Source organism: Pseudophryne corroboree, chromosome 5 (assembly GCF_028390025.1).
Source record: "Pseudophryne corroboree isolate aPseCor3 chromosome 5, aPseCor3.hap2, whole genome shotgun sequence".
Lineage (NCBI taxonomy): Eukaryota > Metazoa > Chordata > Amphibia > Anura > Myobatrachidae > Pseudophryne > Pseudophryne corroboree.
Window position 1 is genome coordinate 23,252,722 of NC_086448.1, and position 15,838 is coordinate 23,268,559.

Here is a 15,838-nt window from a genome sequence, read left to right on the forward strand (position 1 = left end):
GCCTGCCACAGAATGTGCAAGCTGAATTGTATTACACATCCAACTAGCAATAGTCTGCTTAGAAGCAAGAGCACCCAGTTTGTTGGGTGCATACAGGATAACAGCAAGTCAGTTTTCCTGACTCCAGCCGTCCTGGAACATATTTTCAGGGCCCTGACAACATCTAGCAACTTGGAGTCCTCCAAGTCCCTAGTAGGTGCAAGGCACCACAATAAGCTGGTTCAGGTGAAACACTGATACCACCTTAGGGAGAGAACTGGGGACGAGTCCGCAGCTCTGCCCTGTCCGAATGGACAAACAGATATGGGCTTTTTTGAGAAAAAACCACCAATTTGACACTCGCCTGGTCCAGGCCAGGGCCAAGAGCATGGTCACTTTTCATGTGAGATGCTTCAAATCCACAGATTTGACTGGTTTTAAACCAATGTGATTTGAGGAATCCCAGAACTACGTTGAGATCCCACAGTGCCACTGGAGGCACAAAAGGGGGTTGTATATGCAATACTCCCTTGACAAACTTCTGGACTTCAGGAACTGAAGCCAATTCTTTCTGGAAGAAAATCGACAGGGCCGAAATTTGAACCTTAATGGACCCCAATTTGAGGCCCATAGACACTCCTGTTTGCAGGAAATGCAGGAAACGACAGAGTTGAAATTTCTTTGTGGGGCCTTCCTGGCCTCACACCACGCAACATATTTTCGCCACATGTGGTGATAATGTTGTGCGGTCACCTCCTTTCTGGCTTTGACCAGGGTAGGAATGACCTCTTCCGGAATGCCTTTTTCCCTTAGGATCCGGCTTTCCACCGCCATGCCGACAAACGCAGCTGCGGTAAGTCTTGGAACAGACATGGTACTTGCTGAAGCAAGTCCCTTCTTAGCGGCAGAGGCCATAAGACCTCTGTAAGCATCTCTTGAAGTTCCGGGTACCAAGTCCTTCTTGGCCAATCCGGAGCCATGAGTATAGTTCTTACTCCTCTACGTCTTATAATTCTCAGCACCTTAGGTATGAGAAGCAGAGGAGGGAACACATACACCGACTGGTACACCCACGGTGTTACCAGAACGTCCACAGCTATTGCCTGAGGGTCTCTTGACCTGGCGCAATACCTGTCCCGTTTTTTGTTCAGACGGGACGCCATCATGTCCACCTTTGGTATTTCCCAACGGTTTACAATCATGTGGAAAAAACTTCCCGATGAAGTTTCCACTCTCCCGGGTGGAGGTCGTGCCTGCTGAGAAAGTCTGCTTCCCAGTTTCCATTCCCGGGATGAAACACTGCTGACAGTGCTATCACATGATTTTCCGCCCAGCGAAAAGTCCTTGCAGTTTTTGCCATTGCCCTCCTGCTTCTTGTGTCGCCCTGTCTGTTTACGTGGGCGACTGCCGTGATGTTTTTCCCACTGGATCAATACCGGCTGACCTTGAAGCAGAGGTCTTGCTAAGCTTAGAGCATTATAAATTTACCCTTAGCTCCAGTATATTTATGTGGAGAAAAGTCTCCAGACTTGATCACACTCCCTGGAAATTTTTTCCTTGTGTGACTGCTCCCCAGCCTCTCGGGCTGGGCTCCGTGGTCACCAGCATCCAAACCTGAATGCCGAATCTGCGGCCCTCTAGAAGATGAGCACTCTATAACCACCACAGGAGAGACACCCTTGTCCTTGGATATAGGGTTATCCGCTGATGCATCTGAAGATGCGATCCGGACCATTTGTCCAGCAGATCCCACTGAAAAGTTCTTGCGTGAAATCTGCCGAATGGAATTGCTTTGTAGGAAGCCACCATTTTTTACCAGGACCCTTGTGCAATGATGCACTGTTTTTAGGAGGTTCCTGACTAGCTCGGATAACTCCCTGGCTTTCTCTTCCGGGAGAAACACCTTTTTCTGGACTGTGTCCAGAATCATCCCTAGGCACAGCAGACGTGTCGTCGGGATCAGCTGCGATTTTGGAATATTTAGAATCCACCCGTGCTGTTGTAGCAGTATCCGAGATAGTGCTACTCCGACCTCCAACTGTTCCCTGGACTATGCCCTTATCAGGAGATCGTCCAAGTAAGGGATAATTAAGACGCCTTTTCTTCGAAGAAGAATCATCATTTCGGCCATTACCTTGGTAAAGACCCGGGGTGCCGTGGACAATCCAAACGGCAGCGTCTGAAACTGATAGTGACAGTTCTGCACCACGAACCTGAGGTACCCTTAGTGAGAAGGGCAAATTTGGGACATAGAGGTAAGCATCCCTGATGTCCCGGGACACTATATAGTCCCCTTCTTCCTGGTTCGTTATCACTGCTCTGAGTGACTCCATCTTGATTTGAACCTTTGTAAGTGTTCAAAAAATTTTTTTTTTTTTTAGAATAAGTCTCACCTAGCCTTCTGGCTTCAGTACCACAATATAGTGTGGAATAATACCCCTTTTCTTGTAGTAGGAGGGGTAATTTAATTATCACCTGCTGGGAATACAGCTTGTGAATTTTTTCCCATACTGCCTCCTTGTCGGAGGGAGACCTTGGTAAAGCAGACTTCAGGAGCCTGCGAAGGGGAAACGTCTCGACATTCCTATCTGTACCCCTGGGATACTACTTGTAGGATCCAGGGGTCCTGTACGGTCTCAGCGCCATGCTGAGAACTTGTCAGAAGCGGTGGAACGCTTCTGTTCCTGGGAATGGGCTGCCTGCTGCAGTCTTCTTCCCTTTCCTCTATCCCTGGGCAGATATGATCTTATAGGGACGAAAGGACTGAGGCTGAAAAGACGGTGTCTTTTTCTGCAGAGATGTGACTTAGGGTAAAAACGGCGGATTTTCCAGCAGTTGCCGTGGCCCCCAGGTCCGATGGACCGACCCCAAATAACTCCTCTTCCTTTATACGGCAATACACCTTTGTGCCGTTTGGAATCTGCATCACCTGACCACTGTCGTGTCCATAACATCTTCTGGCAGATATGGACATCGCATTTACTCTTGATGCCAGAGTGCAAATATCCCTCTGTGCATCTCGCATATATAGAAATGCATCCTTTAAATGCTCTATAGTCAATAAAATACTGTCCCTGTCAAGGGTATCAATATTTTTAGTCAGGGAATCCGACCAAGCCACCCCAGCTCTGCACATCCAGGCTGAGGCGATCGCTGGTCGCAGTATAACACCAGTATGTGTGTATATACTTTTTATGATATTTTCCAGCCTCCTGTCAGCTGGTCCTTGAGGACGGCCCTATCTATAGACGGTACCGCCACTTGTTTTGATAAGCGTGTGAGCGCCTTATCCACCCTAAGGGGTGTTTCCCAACGCGCCCTAATTCTGGCGGGAAAGGGTATACCGCCCATAATTTTCTATCGGGGGGAACCCACGCATCATCACACACTTTATTTAATTTATCTGATTCAGGAAAAACTACGGTAGTTTTTTCACATCCCACATAATACCCTCTTTTGTGGTACTTGTAGTATCAGAAATATGAAACACCTCCTTCATTGCCTTTAACGTGTGGCCCTAATAAGGAATACGTTTGTTTATTCACCGTCGACACTGGATTCAGTGTCCCTGTCTGTGTCTGTGTCGACCGACTAAAGTAAACGGGCGTTTTAAAACCCCTGACGGTGTTTTTGAGACGTCTGGACCGGTACTAATTGTTTGTCGGCCGTCTCATGTCGTCAACCGACCTTGCAGCGTGTTGACATTATCACGTAATTCCCTAAATAAGCCATCCATTCCGGTGTCGACTCCCTAGAGAGTGACATCACCATTACAGGCAATTGCTCCGCCTCCTCACCAACATCGTCCTCATACATGTCGACACACACGTACCGACACACAGCACACACACAGGGAATGCTCTGATAGAGGACAGGACCCACTAGCCCTTTGCAGAGACAGAGGGAGAGTTTACCAGCACACACCAAAAACGCTATAATTATATAGGGACAACCTTATATAAGTGTTTTCCCTTATAGCATCTTTTTTATATATTTATAACGCCAAATTAGTGCCCCCCCTCTCTGTTTTAACCCTGTTTCTGTAGTGCAGTGCAGGGGAGAGCCTGGGAGCCTTCCCTCCAGCCTTTCTGTGAGGGAAAATGGCGCTGTGTGCTGAGGAGATAGGCCCCGCCCCTTTTTCGGCGGCCTCGTCTCCCGCTCTTAACGGATTCTGGCAGGGGTTAAATATCTCCATATAGCCTCCGGAGGCTATATGTGAGGTATTTTTAGCCAAAATAGGTATTCATTTGCCTCCCAGGGCGCCCCCCTCCCAGCGCCCTGCACCCTCAGTGACTGCCGTGTGAAGTGTGCTGAGAGGAAAATGGCGCACAGCTGCAGTGCTGTGCGCTACCTTTAGAAGACTGAGGAGTCTTCTGCCGCCGATTCTGGACCTCTTCTTACTTCAGCATCTGCAAGGGGGCCGGCGGCAAGGCTCCGGTGACCATCCAGGCTGTACCTGTGATCGTCCCTCTGGAGCTGATGTCCAGTAGCCAAGAAGCCAATCCATCCTGCACGCAGGTGAGTTCACTTCTTCTCCCCTAAGTCCCTCGTTGCAGTGATCCTGTTGCCAGCAGGACTCACTGTAAAATAAAAAACCTAAGCTAAACTTTTCTAAGCAGCTCTTTAGGAGAGCCACCTAGATTGCACCCTTCTCGGCCGGGCACAAAAATCTAACTGGCTTGGAGGAGGGTCATAGGGGGAGGAGCCAGTGCACACCACCTGATCGGAAAGCTTTACTTTTGTGCCCTGTCTCCTGCGGAGCCGCTATCCCCATGGTCCTTTCAGGAACCCCAGCATCCACTAGGACGATAGAGAAATAGAATTATCGGTAAGTAAATTCTTATTTTCTCTAACGTCCTAAGTGGATGCTGGGGACTCCGTAAGGACCATGGGGATTATACCAAAGCTCCCAAACGGGCGGGAGAGTGCGGATGACTCTGCAGCACCAAATGAGAGAACTCCAGGTCCTCCTCAGCCAGGGTATCAAATTTGTAGAATTTTGCAAACGTGTTTGCTCCTGACCAAGTAGCTGCTCAGCAAAGTTGTAAAGCCGAGACCCCTCGGGCAGCCGCCCAAGATGAGCCCACCTTCCTTGTGGAATGGGCTTTTACAGATTTTGGCTGTGGCAGGCCTGCCACAGAATGTGCAAGCTGAATTGTACTACAAATCCAACGAGCAATAGTCTGCTTAGAAGCAGGAGCACCCAGCTTGTTGGGTGCATACAGAATAAACAACGAGTCAGATTTTCTGACTCCAGCCGTCCTGGAAACCTATATTTCCAGGGCTCTGACAACATCCAGCAACTTGGAGTCCTCCAAGTCCCTAGTAGCCGCAGGCACCACAATAGGTTGATTCAGGTGAAACGCTGAAAACCACCTTAGGGAGAAACTGAGGACAAGTCATAAATTCCGCCCTGTCCGAATGGAAAATCAGATGAGGGCTTTTACAGGATAAAGCCGCCAATCCTGACACGCACCTGGCCCAGGTCAGGGCCAACAGCATGACCACTTTCCATGTGAGATATTTTAACTCCACATATTTAAGTGGTTCAAACCAATGTGACTTTTGGAACCCAAAAACTACATTTAGATCCCAAGGTGCCACTGGAGGCACAAAAGGAGGCTGTATATACAGTACCCCTTTCACAAACGTCTGAACTTCAGGGACTGAAGCTAGTTCTTTTTGGAAGAAAATTGACAGGGCCGAAATTTGAACCTTAATGGACCTCCATTTCAGGCCCATAGACACTCCTGTTTGCAGGAAATGTAGGAATCGACCTAGTTGAAAATTCCTCCGTCGGGGCCTTACTGGCCTCGCACCACGCAACATATTTTCGCCAAATGCGGTGATAATGTTTTGCGGTTATATCTTTCCTGGCTTTGATCAGGATAGGGATGACTTCATCCGGAATGCCTTTTTCCTTCAGGATCCGGCGTTCAACCGCCCTGCCGTTAAACGCAGCCGCGGTAAGTCTTGGAACAGACAGGGTCCTTGCTGGAGCAGGTCCCTTCTTAGAGGTAGAGGCAACGGATCCTCCGTGAGCATCTCTTGAAGTTCCGGTTACCAAGTCCTTCTTGGCCAATCCGGAGCCACGAATATAGTGCTTACTCATCTCCATCTTATAATTCTCAGTACCTTGGTTATGAGAGGCAGAGGAGGGAACACATACACTGACTGGTACACCCACTGTGTTACCAGAGCGTCTACAGCTATTGCCTGAGGGTCCCTTGACCTGGCGCAATACTTGTCGAGTTTTATAAACATGTGGAAGACTTCTGGGTGAAGTCCCCACTCTCCCGGGTGGAGGTCGTCCACTCCCGGAATGAATACTGCTGACAGTGCTATCACATGATTTTCCGCCCAGCAAAGAATCCTTGCAGCTTCTGCCATTGCCCTTCTGCTTCTTGTGTCACCCTGTCTGTTTACGTGGGTGACTGCCGTGATGTTGTCCGAATGGATCAACTCCGGGTGACCTTGAAGCAGAGGTCTTGTTGAGCTTAGAGCATTGTAAATGGCCCTTAGCTTCAGGATATTTATGTGAAGTGATGTCTCCAGGCTTGACCATAAGCTCTGGAAATTCCTTCCCTGTGTGACTGCTCCCCAGCCTCGCAGGCTGGCATCCGTGGCCCTCTAGAAGATGAGCACTCTGCAACCACCACAGGAGAGACACCCTTGTGCTTGGTGACAGGGTTATCCGCTGATGCATCTGAAGATGCGACCCGGACCATTTGTCCAGCAGGTCCCACTGGAAAGTTCTTGCGTGGAATCTGCCGCATGGGATTGCTTCATAGGAAGCCACCATTTTTCCCAGAACCATCTCATTGATGTACTGAGACTTGGCTCGGTTATAGGAGGTTCCCGACTAGCTCGGATAACTCCCTGACTTTCTCCTCCGGGAGAAACACCTTTTTCTGAACTGTGTCCAGGATCATCCCTAAGAACAGAAGACGAGTCGTCGGAATCAGCTGCGATTTTGGAATATTTGAGAATTCAATCGTGCTGCCGCAACACTACCTGAGATAGTGCTACACCGACCTCCAACTGTTCCCTGGATCTTACCCTTATCAGGGAATCGTCCAAGTAAGGGATAACTAAAATTCCCTTCCTTCGAAGGAGTATCATCATTTCGGCCATTACCTTGGTAAAGACCCGGGGTGCCGTGGACCATCCATACGGCAGCGTCTGAAACTGATAGTGACAGTTCTGTACCATAAACCTGAGGTACCCTTGGTGAGAAGGGTAAATTTGGACATGAAGGTAAGCATCCTTGATGTCCCGAGACATCATGTAGTCCTCTTCTTCCAGGTTCGCAATCACTGCTCTGAGTGACTCAATCTTGAATTTGAACCTCTGTATGTAAGTGTTCAAAGATTTTAGATTTAGAATCGGTCTCACCGAGCCGTCCGGCTTCGGTACCACAACAGTGTGGAATAATACCCCGTTCCCTGTTGCAGGAGGGGTACCTTGATTATCACCTGCTGGGAATACAGCTTGTGAATGGCTTCCAAAACTGTCTCCCTGTCAGAAGGAGACATCGGTAAAGCCGACTTTAGGAAACGGCGAGGGGGAGACGTCTCGAATTCCAATTTGTACCCCTGAGATATCACCTGAAGGATCCAGGGGTCTACTTGCGAGTGAGCCCACTGCGCGCTGAAATTCATTGAGACGGGCCCCCACCGTGCCTGATTCTGCTTGTAAAGCCCCAGCGTCATACTGAGGGCTTGGCAGAGGCGGGAGAGGGTTTCTGTTCCTGGGAACTGGCTGATTTCTGCAGCCTTTTTCCTCTCCCTCTGTCACGAGGCAGAAATGAGGAACCTTTTGCCCGCTTGCCCACGAAAAGACTGCGCCTGATAATACGGCGTCTTCTCATGTTGAGAGGCGACCTGGGGTACAAACGTGGATTTCCCAGCTGTTGCCGTGGCCACCAGGTCTGAAAGACCGACCCCAAATAACTCCTCCCCTTAATAAGGCAATACTTCCAAATGCCGTTTGGAATCCGCATCACCTGACCACTGTCGTGTCCATAACCCTCTACTGGTAGAAATGGACAACGCACTTAGACTTGATGCCAGTCGGCAAATATTCCGCTGTGCATCACGCATATATAGAAATGCATCTTTTAAATGCTCTATAGGCAATAATATACTGTCCCTATCTAGGGTATCAATATTTTCAGTCAGGGAATCCGACCACGCCAATCCAGCACTGCACATCCAGGCTGAGGCGATTGCTGGTCGCAGTATAACACCAGTATGTGTGTAAATACCTTTTAGGATGCCCTCCTGCTTTCTATCAGCAGGATCCTTAAGGGCGGCCATCTCAGGAGAGAGTAGAGCCCTTGTTCTTACAAGCGTGTGAGCGCTTTATCCACCCTAGGGGGTGTTTCCCAACGCACCCTAACCTCTGGCGGGAAAGGATATAATGCCAATAACATTTTAGAAATTATCAGTTGTTATCGGGGGAAAACCACGCATCATCACACACCTCATTTAATTTCTCAGATTCAGGAAAACTACAGGTAGTTTTTCCTCACCGAACATAATACCCCTTTTTGGTGGTACTCGTATTATCAGAAATGTGTAAAACATTTTTCATTGCCTCAATCATGTAACGTGTGGCCCTACTGGAAGTCACATTTGTCTCTTCACCGTCGACACTGGAGTCAGTATCCGTGTCGGCGTTTATATCTGCCATCTGAGGTAACGGGCGCTTTAGAGCCCCTGACGGCCTATGAGACGTCTGGACAGGCAGAAGCTGAGTAGCCGGCTGTCTCATGTCAACCACTGTCTTTTATACAGAGCTGACACTGTTACGTAATTCCTTCCAACAGTTCATCCACTCAGGTGTCGACCCCCTAGGGGGTGACATCACTATTACAGGCAATCTGCTCCGTCTCCACATCATTTTTCTCCTCATACATGTCGACACAAACGTACCGACATACAGCACACACACAGGGAATGCTCTGATAGAGGACAGGACCCCACTAGCCCTTTGGGGAGACAGAGGGAGAGTTTGCCAGCACACACCAGAGCGCTATATATATATACAGGGATAACCTTATATAAGTGTTTTTCCCCTTATAGCTGCTGTATCTTTAATACTGCGCGTAATTAGTGCCCCCCCTCTCTTTTTTAACCCTTTCTGTAGTGTAGTGACTGCAGGGGAGAGCCAGGGAGCTTCCCTCCAACGGAGCTGTGAGGGAAAATGGCGCCAGTGTGCTGAGGAGATAGGCTCCGCCCCCTTATCGGCGGCCTTATCTCCCGTTTTTCTATGTATTTTGGCAGGGGTTAAATTCATCCATATAGCCCAGGAGCTATATGTGATGCATTTTTTTGCCATCCAAGGTGTTTTATTGCGTCTCAGGGCGCCCCCCCCCCCCCAGCGCCCTGCACCCTCAGTGACCGGAGTGTGAAGTGTGCTGAGAGCAATGGCGCACAGCTGCAGTGCTGTGCGCTACCTTGTTGAAGACAGGACGTCTTCTGCCGCCGATTTTCCGGACCTCTTCTGTCTTCTGGCTCTGTAAGGGGGCCGGCGGCGCGGCTCTGGGACCCATCCATGGCTGGGCCTGTGATCGTCACTCTGGAGCTAATGTCCAGTAGCCTAAGAAGCCCAATCCACTCTGCACGCAGGTGAGTTCGCTTCTTCTCCCCTTAGTCCCTCGATGCAGTGAGCCTGTTGCCAGCAGGTCTCACTGAAAATAAAAAACCTAAAACTAAACTTTTCACTAAGCAGCTCAGGAGAGCCACCTAGTGTGCACCCTTCTCGTTCGGGCACAAGGAGGAGGGTCATAGGGGGAGGAGCCAGTGCACACCAGGTAGTCCTAAAGCTTTTACTTTTGTGCCCAGTCTCCTGCGGAGCCGCTATTCCCCATGGTCCTTACGGAGTCCCCAGCATCCACTTAGGACGTTAGAGAAATATCTGCTACTTTGAAGGTTCCAATGAGCACAGTGGCCTCCATCATCCGTAAATGGAAGAAGTTTGAAACCATCAGGACTCTTCCTAGAGCTGGCCGGCCGTCTAAACTGAGCGATCGGGGGAGAAGGGCCGTAGTGGGGAGGTGACCAAGAACCCGACGGTCACTCTGTCAGAGCCACAACAGTCCTCCATGGAGAGGAAAACCTTCCAGAAGGACAACCATCTCTACAGCAATCCACCAATCAGGCCAGACGGAAGCCACTCCTTAGTAAACAAGCACATGGCAGGCCGCCTGGAGTTTGCCAAAATGCACCTGAAGGACTCTCCGACCATGAGAAACAAAATTCTATGGTCTGATGAGACAAAGATTGAAATCTTTGGTGTGAATGTCAGGCATTATGTTTGGAGGAAACCAGGCACCGCTCATCACCAGGCCAATACCATCCCTACCATCCCTACAGTGAAGCATGGTGGTGGCAGCATCATGCTGTGGGGATGATTTTCAGCGGCAGGAACTGGGAGACTAGTCAGGATAGAGGGAAAGATGAACACAGCAATGTACAGACACATCCTGGATGAAAACCTGCTCCAGAGCGCTCTTGACCTCAGACTGGGGTAACGGTTCATCTTTCAGCAGGACAATGACCCTAAGCACACAGCCAAGATATCAAAGGAGTGGCTTCAGGACAACTCTGTGAATGTCCTTGAGTGGCCCAGCCTGAGCCCAGACTTGAATCCGATTGAAAATCTCTGGAGAGATCTGAAAATGGCTGTGCACCGACGCTTCCCAACCAACCTGATGGAGCTTGAGAGGTGCTGCAAAGAGGAATGGGCGAAACTGCCCAAAGATAGGTGGGCCAAGCTTGTGGCATCATATGCAAAAAGACTTGAGGCTGTAATTGCTGCCAAAAGTGCATCAACAAAGTATTGAGCAAAGGCTGTGATTACTTATGTACATGTGATTTCTTAGTTTTTAATAAATTTGCAAAAATCTAAAAAAAAAAAAAACGTTTTTCACGTTGTCATTATGGGGTATTGTGTGTAAAATTTTGAGGGACAAAATGAATTTATTCCATTTTGGAATAAGACTAACATAACAAAATGTGGAAAAACTGAAGCGCTGTGAATACTTTCCGAATGCACTGTACATAATGTGTAACAACCCATGTGTACCTGTAAACACCAATGCAAGCAGCTTTATAGTATTATTTAAACAAAGTGCTGCGTAAGTTCTGGTCCCACCACCCAACAGGAAAGGCGGAACACACCAATGTTGTGAAAGGTCGCCTCTTTCTGTAAACTCTGTGTCTATCCTGGAGACAGGGTCACAGGCGGCAGACCCCCCCAATGTCACAGTGACACCCTTTTATCTGCACTGCGTTAGACGATAGGTACACTCACCCGCGACGACCCTCTCACGATCTCCGACAGCTGCAGAACAGATTTGGTGCTAGAAGTTATGGTGTTATTGGTCTCCTGCTGTGTGAAATGCCTAGAAAACGGAGATACAGTGTCTGTTATAATAACGGCTTGATCCTATATACTGCTTATTACATTTATTCCAAGAGGAAGTACGTGGCACGTATATATTCCATACGGAATTACAGTATCAGTAGCGACTACATACGTGCAGTGGATTCCGCTACTGTGCAATATATACAGCTCCGAGCACTGCAATATCATCAATAACATCATAACAGCCGGTTACAGACGCGCACAGTGACGGCTTATAGCCCGTTATCCGGGAGATAGAACAGTTAACATTTCAGATCCTACGGAAATGGTAACAAATTAAAAAAAAAAAATATGTGATTGCACTCGTCACGCCGTCTGCAGCATCTGTTATGAAATATATTTATTCATAATGTTTACCATGATAATTTGTGGTGGCACTTGTAATTATGCAATCATGACCTGATTTGGGAGATTATAGTTACTGTGAATAAATGTTCTTTGCAAAGTATTCTTAATTTAAAAATGTTTTGCTTTGCAAGAGCAACAATTGCTAGTCTGATTTTAATGTTATGTCCCCATATAGTGAAAGGAGCAGGGGCCCCAGCCGCACAGAGTATGTCAGGAGATGAATAATGTATTAGTAAGGATATGCGACAAGGGGCAGTGGTATGACGCGAGGAGGGGTATGAGACAGCAGGAAGTCAATGACCGTTATATAGTGGGTGGAGCAGAGTCCCCAGCAGCACAGAGTATATCAGGAGATGAGTGATGTGTCAGTGAGGACAGGGCTGCATGTGACAGGGACATGATGTGAGGAGGGGAATGGAGGCAGCAGGAAGTCACAGGGTGAGAGTTATATAGTGGGAGGAGCAGGGTACCCCAGCAGCACAGAGAATATCAGGAGATGAGTGATGTGTCAGTGAGGACAGGGCTGCATGTGACAGGGGCAGTGACATGATGTGAGGAGGGGAATGGAGGCAGCAGGAAGCCACAGACTGAGAGTTATATAGTGGGAGGAGCAGGGTCCCCAGCAGCACAGAGTATATCAGGAGATGAGTGATGTGTCAGTGAGGACAGGGCTGCATGTGACAGGGGCAGTGACATGATGTGAGGAGGGGAATGGAGGCAGCAGGAAGCCACAGACTGAGAGTTATATAGTGGGAGAAGCAGTGTCCCCAGCAGCACAGAGTATATCAGGAGATGAATGATGTGTCAGTGAGGACAGGGCTGCATGTGACAGGGGCAGTGATATGATGTGAGGAGGGGAATGGAGGCAGCAGGAAGCCACAGACTGAGAGTTATATAGTGGGAGAAGCAGTGTCCCCAGCAGCACAGAGTATATCAGTAGAAAATAATAAGAATTTACTTACCGATAATTCTATTTCTCGGAGTCCGTAGTGGATGCTGGGGTTCCTGAAAGGACCATGGGGAATAGCGGCTCCGCAGGAGACAGGGCACAAAAGTAAAGCTTTCCGATCAGGTGGTGTGCACTGGCTCCTCCCCCTATGACCCTCCTCCAAGCCAGTTAGGTACCGTGCCCGGACGAGCGTACACAATAAGGGAGGAATTTTGAATCCCGGGTAAGACTCATACCAGCCACACCAATCACACCGTACAACTTGTGATCTAAACCCAGTTAACAGTATGATAACAGCGGAGCCTCTGAAAAGATGGCTCACAACAATAATAACCCGATTTTTGTAACTATGTACAAGTATTGCAGATAATCCGCACTTGGGATGGGCGCCCAGCATCCACTACGGACTCCGAGAAATAGAATTATCGGTAAGTAAATTCTTATTTTCTCTATCGTCCTAGTGGATGCTGGGGTTCCTGAAAGGACCATGGGGATTATACCAAAGCTCCCAAACGGGCGGGAGAGTGCGGATGACTCTGCAGCACCGAATGAGAGAACTCCAGGTCCTCCTTAGCCAGGGTATCAAATTTGTAGGATTTTACAAACGTGTTTGCCCCTGACTAAATAACCGCTCGGCAAAGTTGTAAAGCCGAGACCCCTCGGGCAGCCGCCCAAGATGAGCCCACCTTCCTTGTGGAATGGGCATTTACATATTTTGGCTGTGGCAGGCCTGCCACAGAATGTGCAAGCTGAATTGTATTACACATCCAACTAGCAATAGACTGCTTAAAAGCAAGAGCACCCAGTTTGTTGGGTGCATACAGGATAACAGCAAGTCAGTTTTCCTGACGCCAGCCGTCCTGGAACCTATATTTTCAGGGCCCTGACAACATCTAGCAACTTGGAGTCCTCCAAGTCCCTAGTAGGTGCAAGGCACCACAATAAGCTGGTTCAGGTGAAACACTGACACCACCTTAGGGAGAGAACTGGGGACGAGTCCGCAGCTCTGCCCTGTCCGAATGGACAAACAAATATGGGCTTTTTTGAGAAAAAAACCACCAATTTGACACTCGCCTGGTCCAGGCCAGGGCCAAGAACATGGTCACTTTTCATGTGAGATGCTTCAAATCCACAGATTTGACTGGTTTTAAACCAATGTGACTTGAAGAATCCCAGAACTACGTTGAGATCCCACAGTGCCACTGGAGGCACAAAAGAGGGTTGTATATGCAATACTCCCTTGACAAAGTTCTGGACTTCAGGAACTGAAGCCAATTCTTTCTGGAAGAAAATTGACAGGGCCGAAATTTGAACCTTAATGGACCCCAATTTAAGGCCCATAGACACTCCTGTTTGCAGGAAATGCAGGAATCGACCGAGTTGAAATTTCTTTGTGGGGCCTTCCTGGCCTCACACCACGCAACATATTTTCGCCACATGTGGTGATAATGTTGTGCGTTCACCTCCTTTCTGGCTTTGACCAGGGTAGGAATGACCTCTTCCGGAATGCCTTTTTCCCTTAGGATCCGGCGTTCCACCGCCATGCCAACAAACGCAGCTGCGGTAAGTCTTGGAACAGACATGGTACTTGCTGAAGCAAGTCCCTTCTTAGCGGCAGAGGCCATAAGACCTCTGTAAACATCTCTTGAAGTTCCGGGTACCAAGTCCTTCTTGGCCAATCCGGAGCCATGAGTATAGTTCTTACTCCTCTACGTCTTATAATTCTCAGCACCTTAGGTATGAGAAGCAGAGGAGGGAACACATACACCGACTGGTACACCCACGGTGTTACCAGAACGTCCACAGCTATTGCCTGAGGGTCTCTTGACCTGGCGCAATACCTGTCCCGTTTTTTGTTCAGACGGGACGCCATCATGTCCACCTTTGGTATTTCCCAACGGTTTACAATCATGTGGAAAAAACTTCCCGATGAAGTTTCCACTCTCCCGGGTGGAGGTCGTGCCTGCTGAGGAAGTCTGCTTCCCAGTTTCCATTCCCGGGATGAAACACTGCTGACAGTGCTATCACATGATTTTCCGCCCAGCAAAAAGTCCTTGCAGTTTTTGCCATTGCCCTCCTGCTTCTTGTGTCGCCCTGTCTGTTTACGTGGGCGACTGCCGTGATGTTTTTCCCACTGGATCAATACCGGCTGACCTTGAAGCAGAGGTCTTGCTAAGCTTAGAGCATTATAAATTTACCCTTAGCTCCAGTATATTTATGTGGAGAAAAGTCTCCAGACTTGATCACACTCCCTGGAAATTTTTTCCTTGTGTGACTGCTCCCCAGCCTCTCGGGCTGGGCTCCGTGGTCACCAGCATCCAATCCTGAATGCCGAATCTGCGGCCCTCTAGAAGATGAGCACTCTATAACCACCACAGGAGAGACACCCTTGTCCTTGGATATAGGGTTATCCGCTGATGCATCTGAAGATGCGATCCGGACCATTTGTCCAGCAGATCCCACTGAAAAGTTCTTGCGTGAAATCTGCCGAATGGAATTGCTTCGTAGGAAGCCACCATTTTCTACCAGGACCCTTGTGCAATGATGCACTGTTTTTAGGAGGTTCCTGACTAGCTCGGATAACTCCCTGGCTTTCTCTTTCGGGAGAAACACCTTTTTCTGGACTGTGTCCAGAATCATCCCTAGGCACAGCAGACGTGTCGTCGGGATCAGCTGCGATTTTGGAATATTTAGAATCCACCCGTGCTGTTGTAGCAGTATCCGAGATAGCGCTACTCCTACCTCCAACTGTTCCCTGGACTATGCCCTTATCAGGAGATCGTCCAAGTAAGGGATAATTAAGACGCCTTTTCTTCGAAGAAGAATCATCATTTCGGCCATTACCTTAGTAAAGACCCGGGGTGCCGTGGACAATCCAAACGGCAGCGTCTGAAACTGATAGTGACAGTTCTGCACCACGAACCTGAGGTACCCTTAGTGAGAAGGGCAAATTTGGGACATAGAGGTAAGCATCCCTGATGTCCCGGGACACTATATAGTCCCCTTCTTCCTGTTCGTTATCACTGCTCTGAGTGACTCCATCTTGATTTGAACCTTTGTAAGTGTTCAAAAATTTTTTAGATTTAGAATAAGTCTCACCTAGCCTTCTGGCTTCAGTACCACAATATA

General features: G+C 48.7%; 1 protein-coding gene across 1 annotated transcript in view; it reads right to left on the reverse strand.

Annotated features, from left to right (window-relative positions):
* The window catches only part of TSNARE1 (t-SNARE domain containing 1), a 230,143-nt gene that overhangs the window by 162,855 nt on the left and 51,450 nt on the right, over positions 1-15,838 (reverse strand). The window contains exon 4 of the mRNA XM_063925132.1: positions 11,299-11,389. Within this exon, the coding sequence (XP_063781202.1) occupies positions 11,299-11,389 (91 nt within the window). The remainder of the gene's footprint in view (positions 1-11,298; positions 11,390-15,838) is intronic.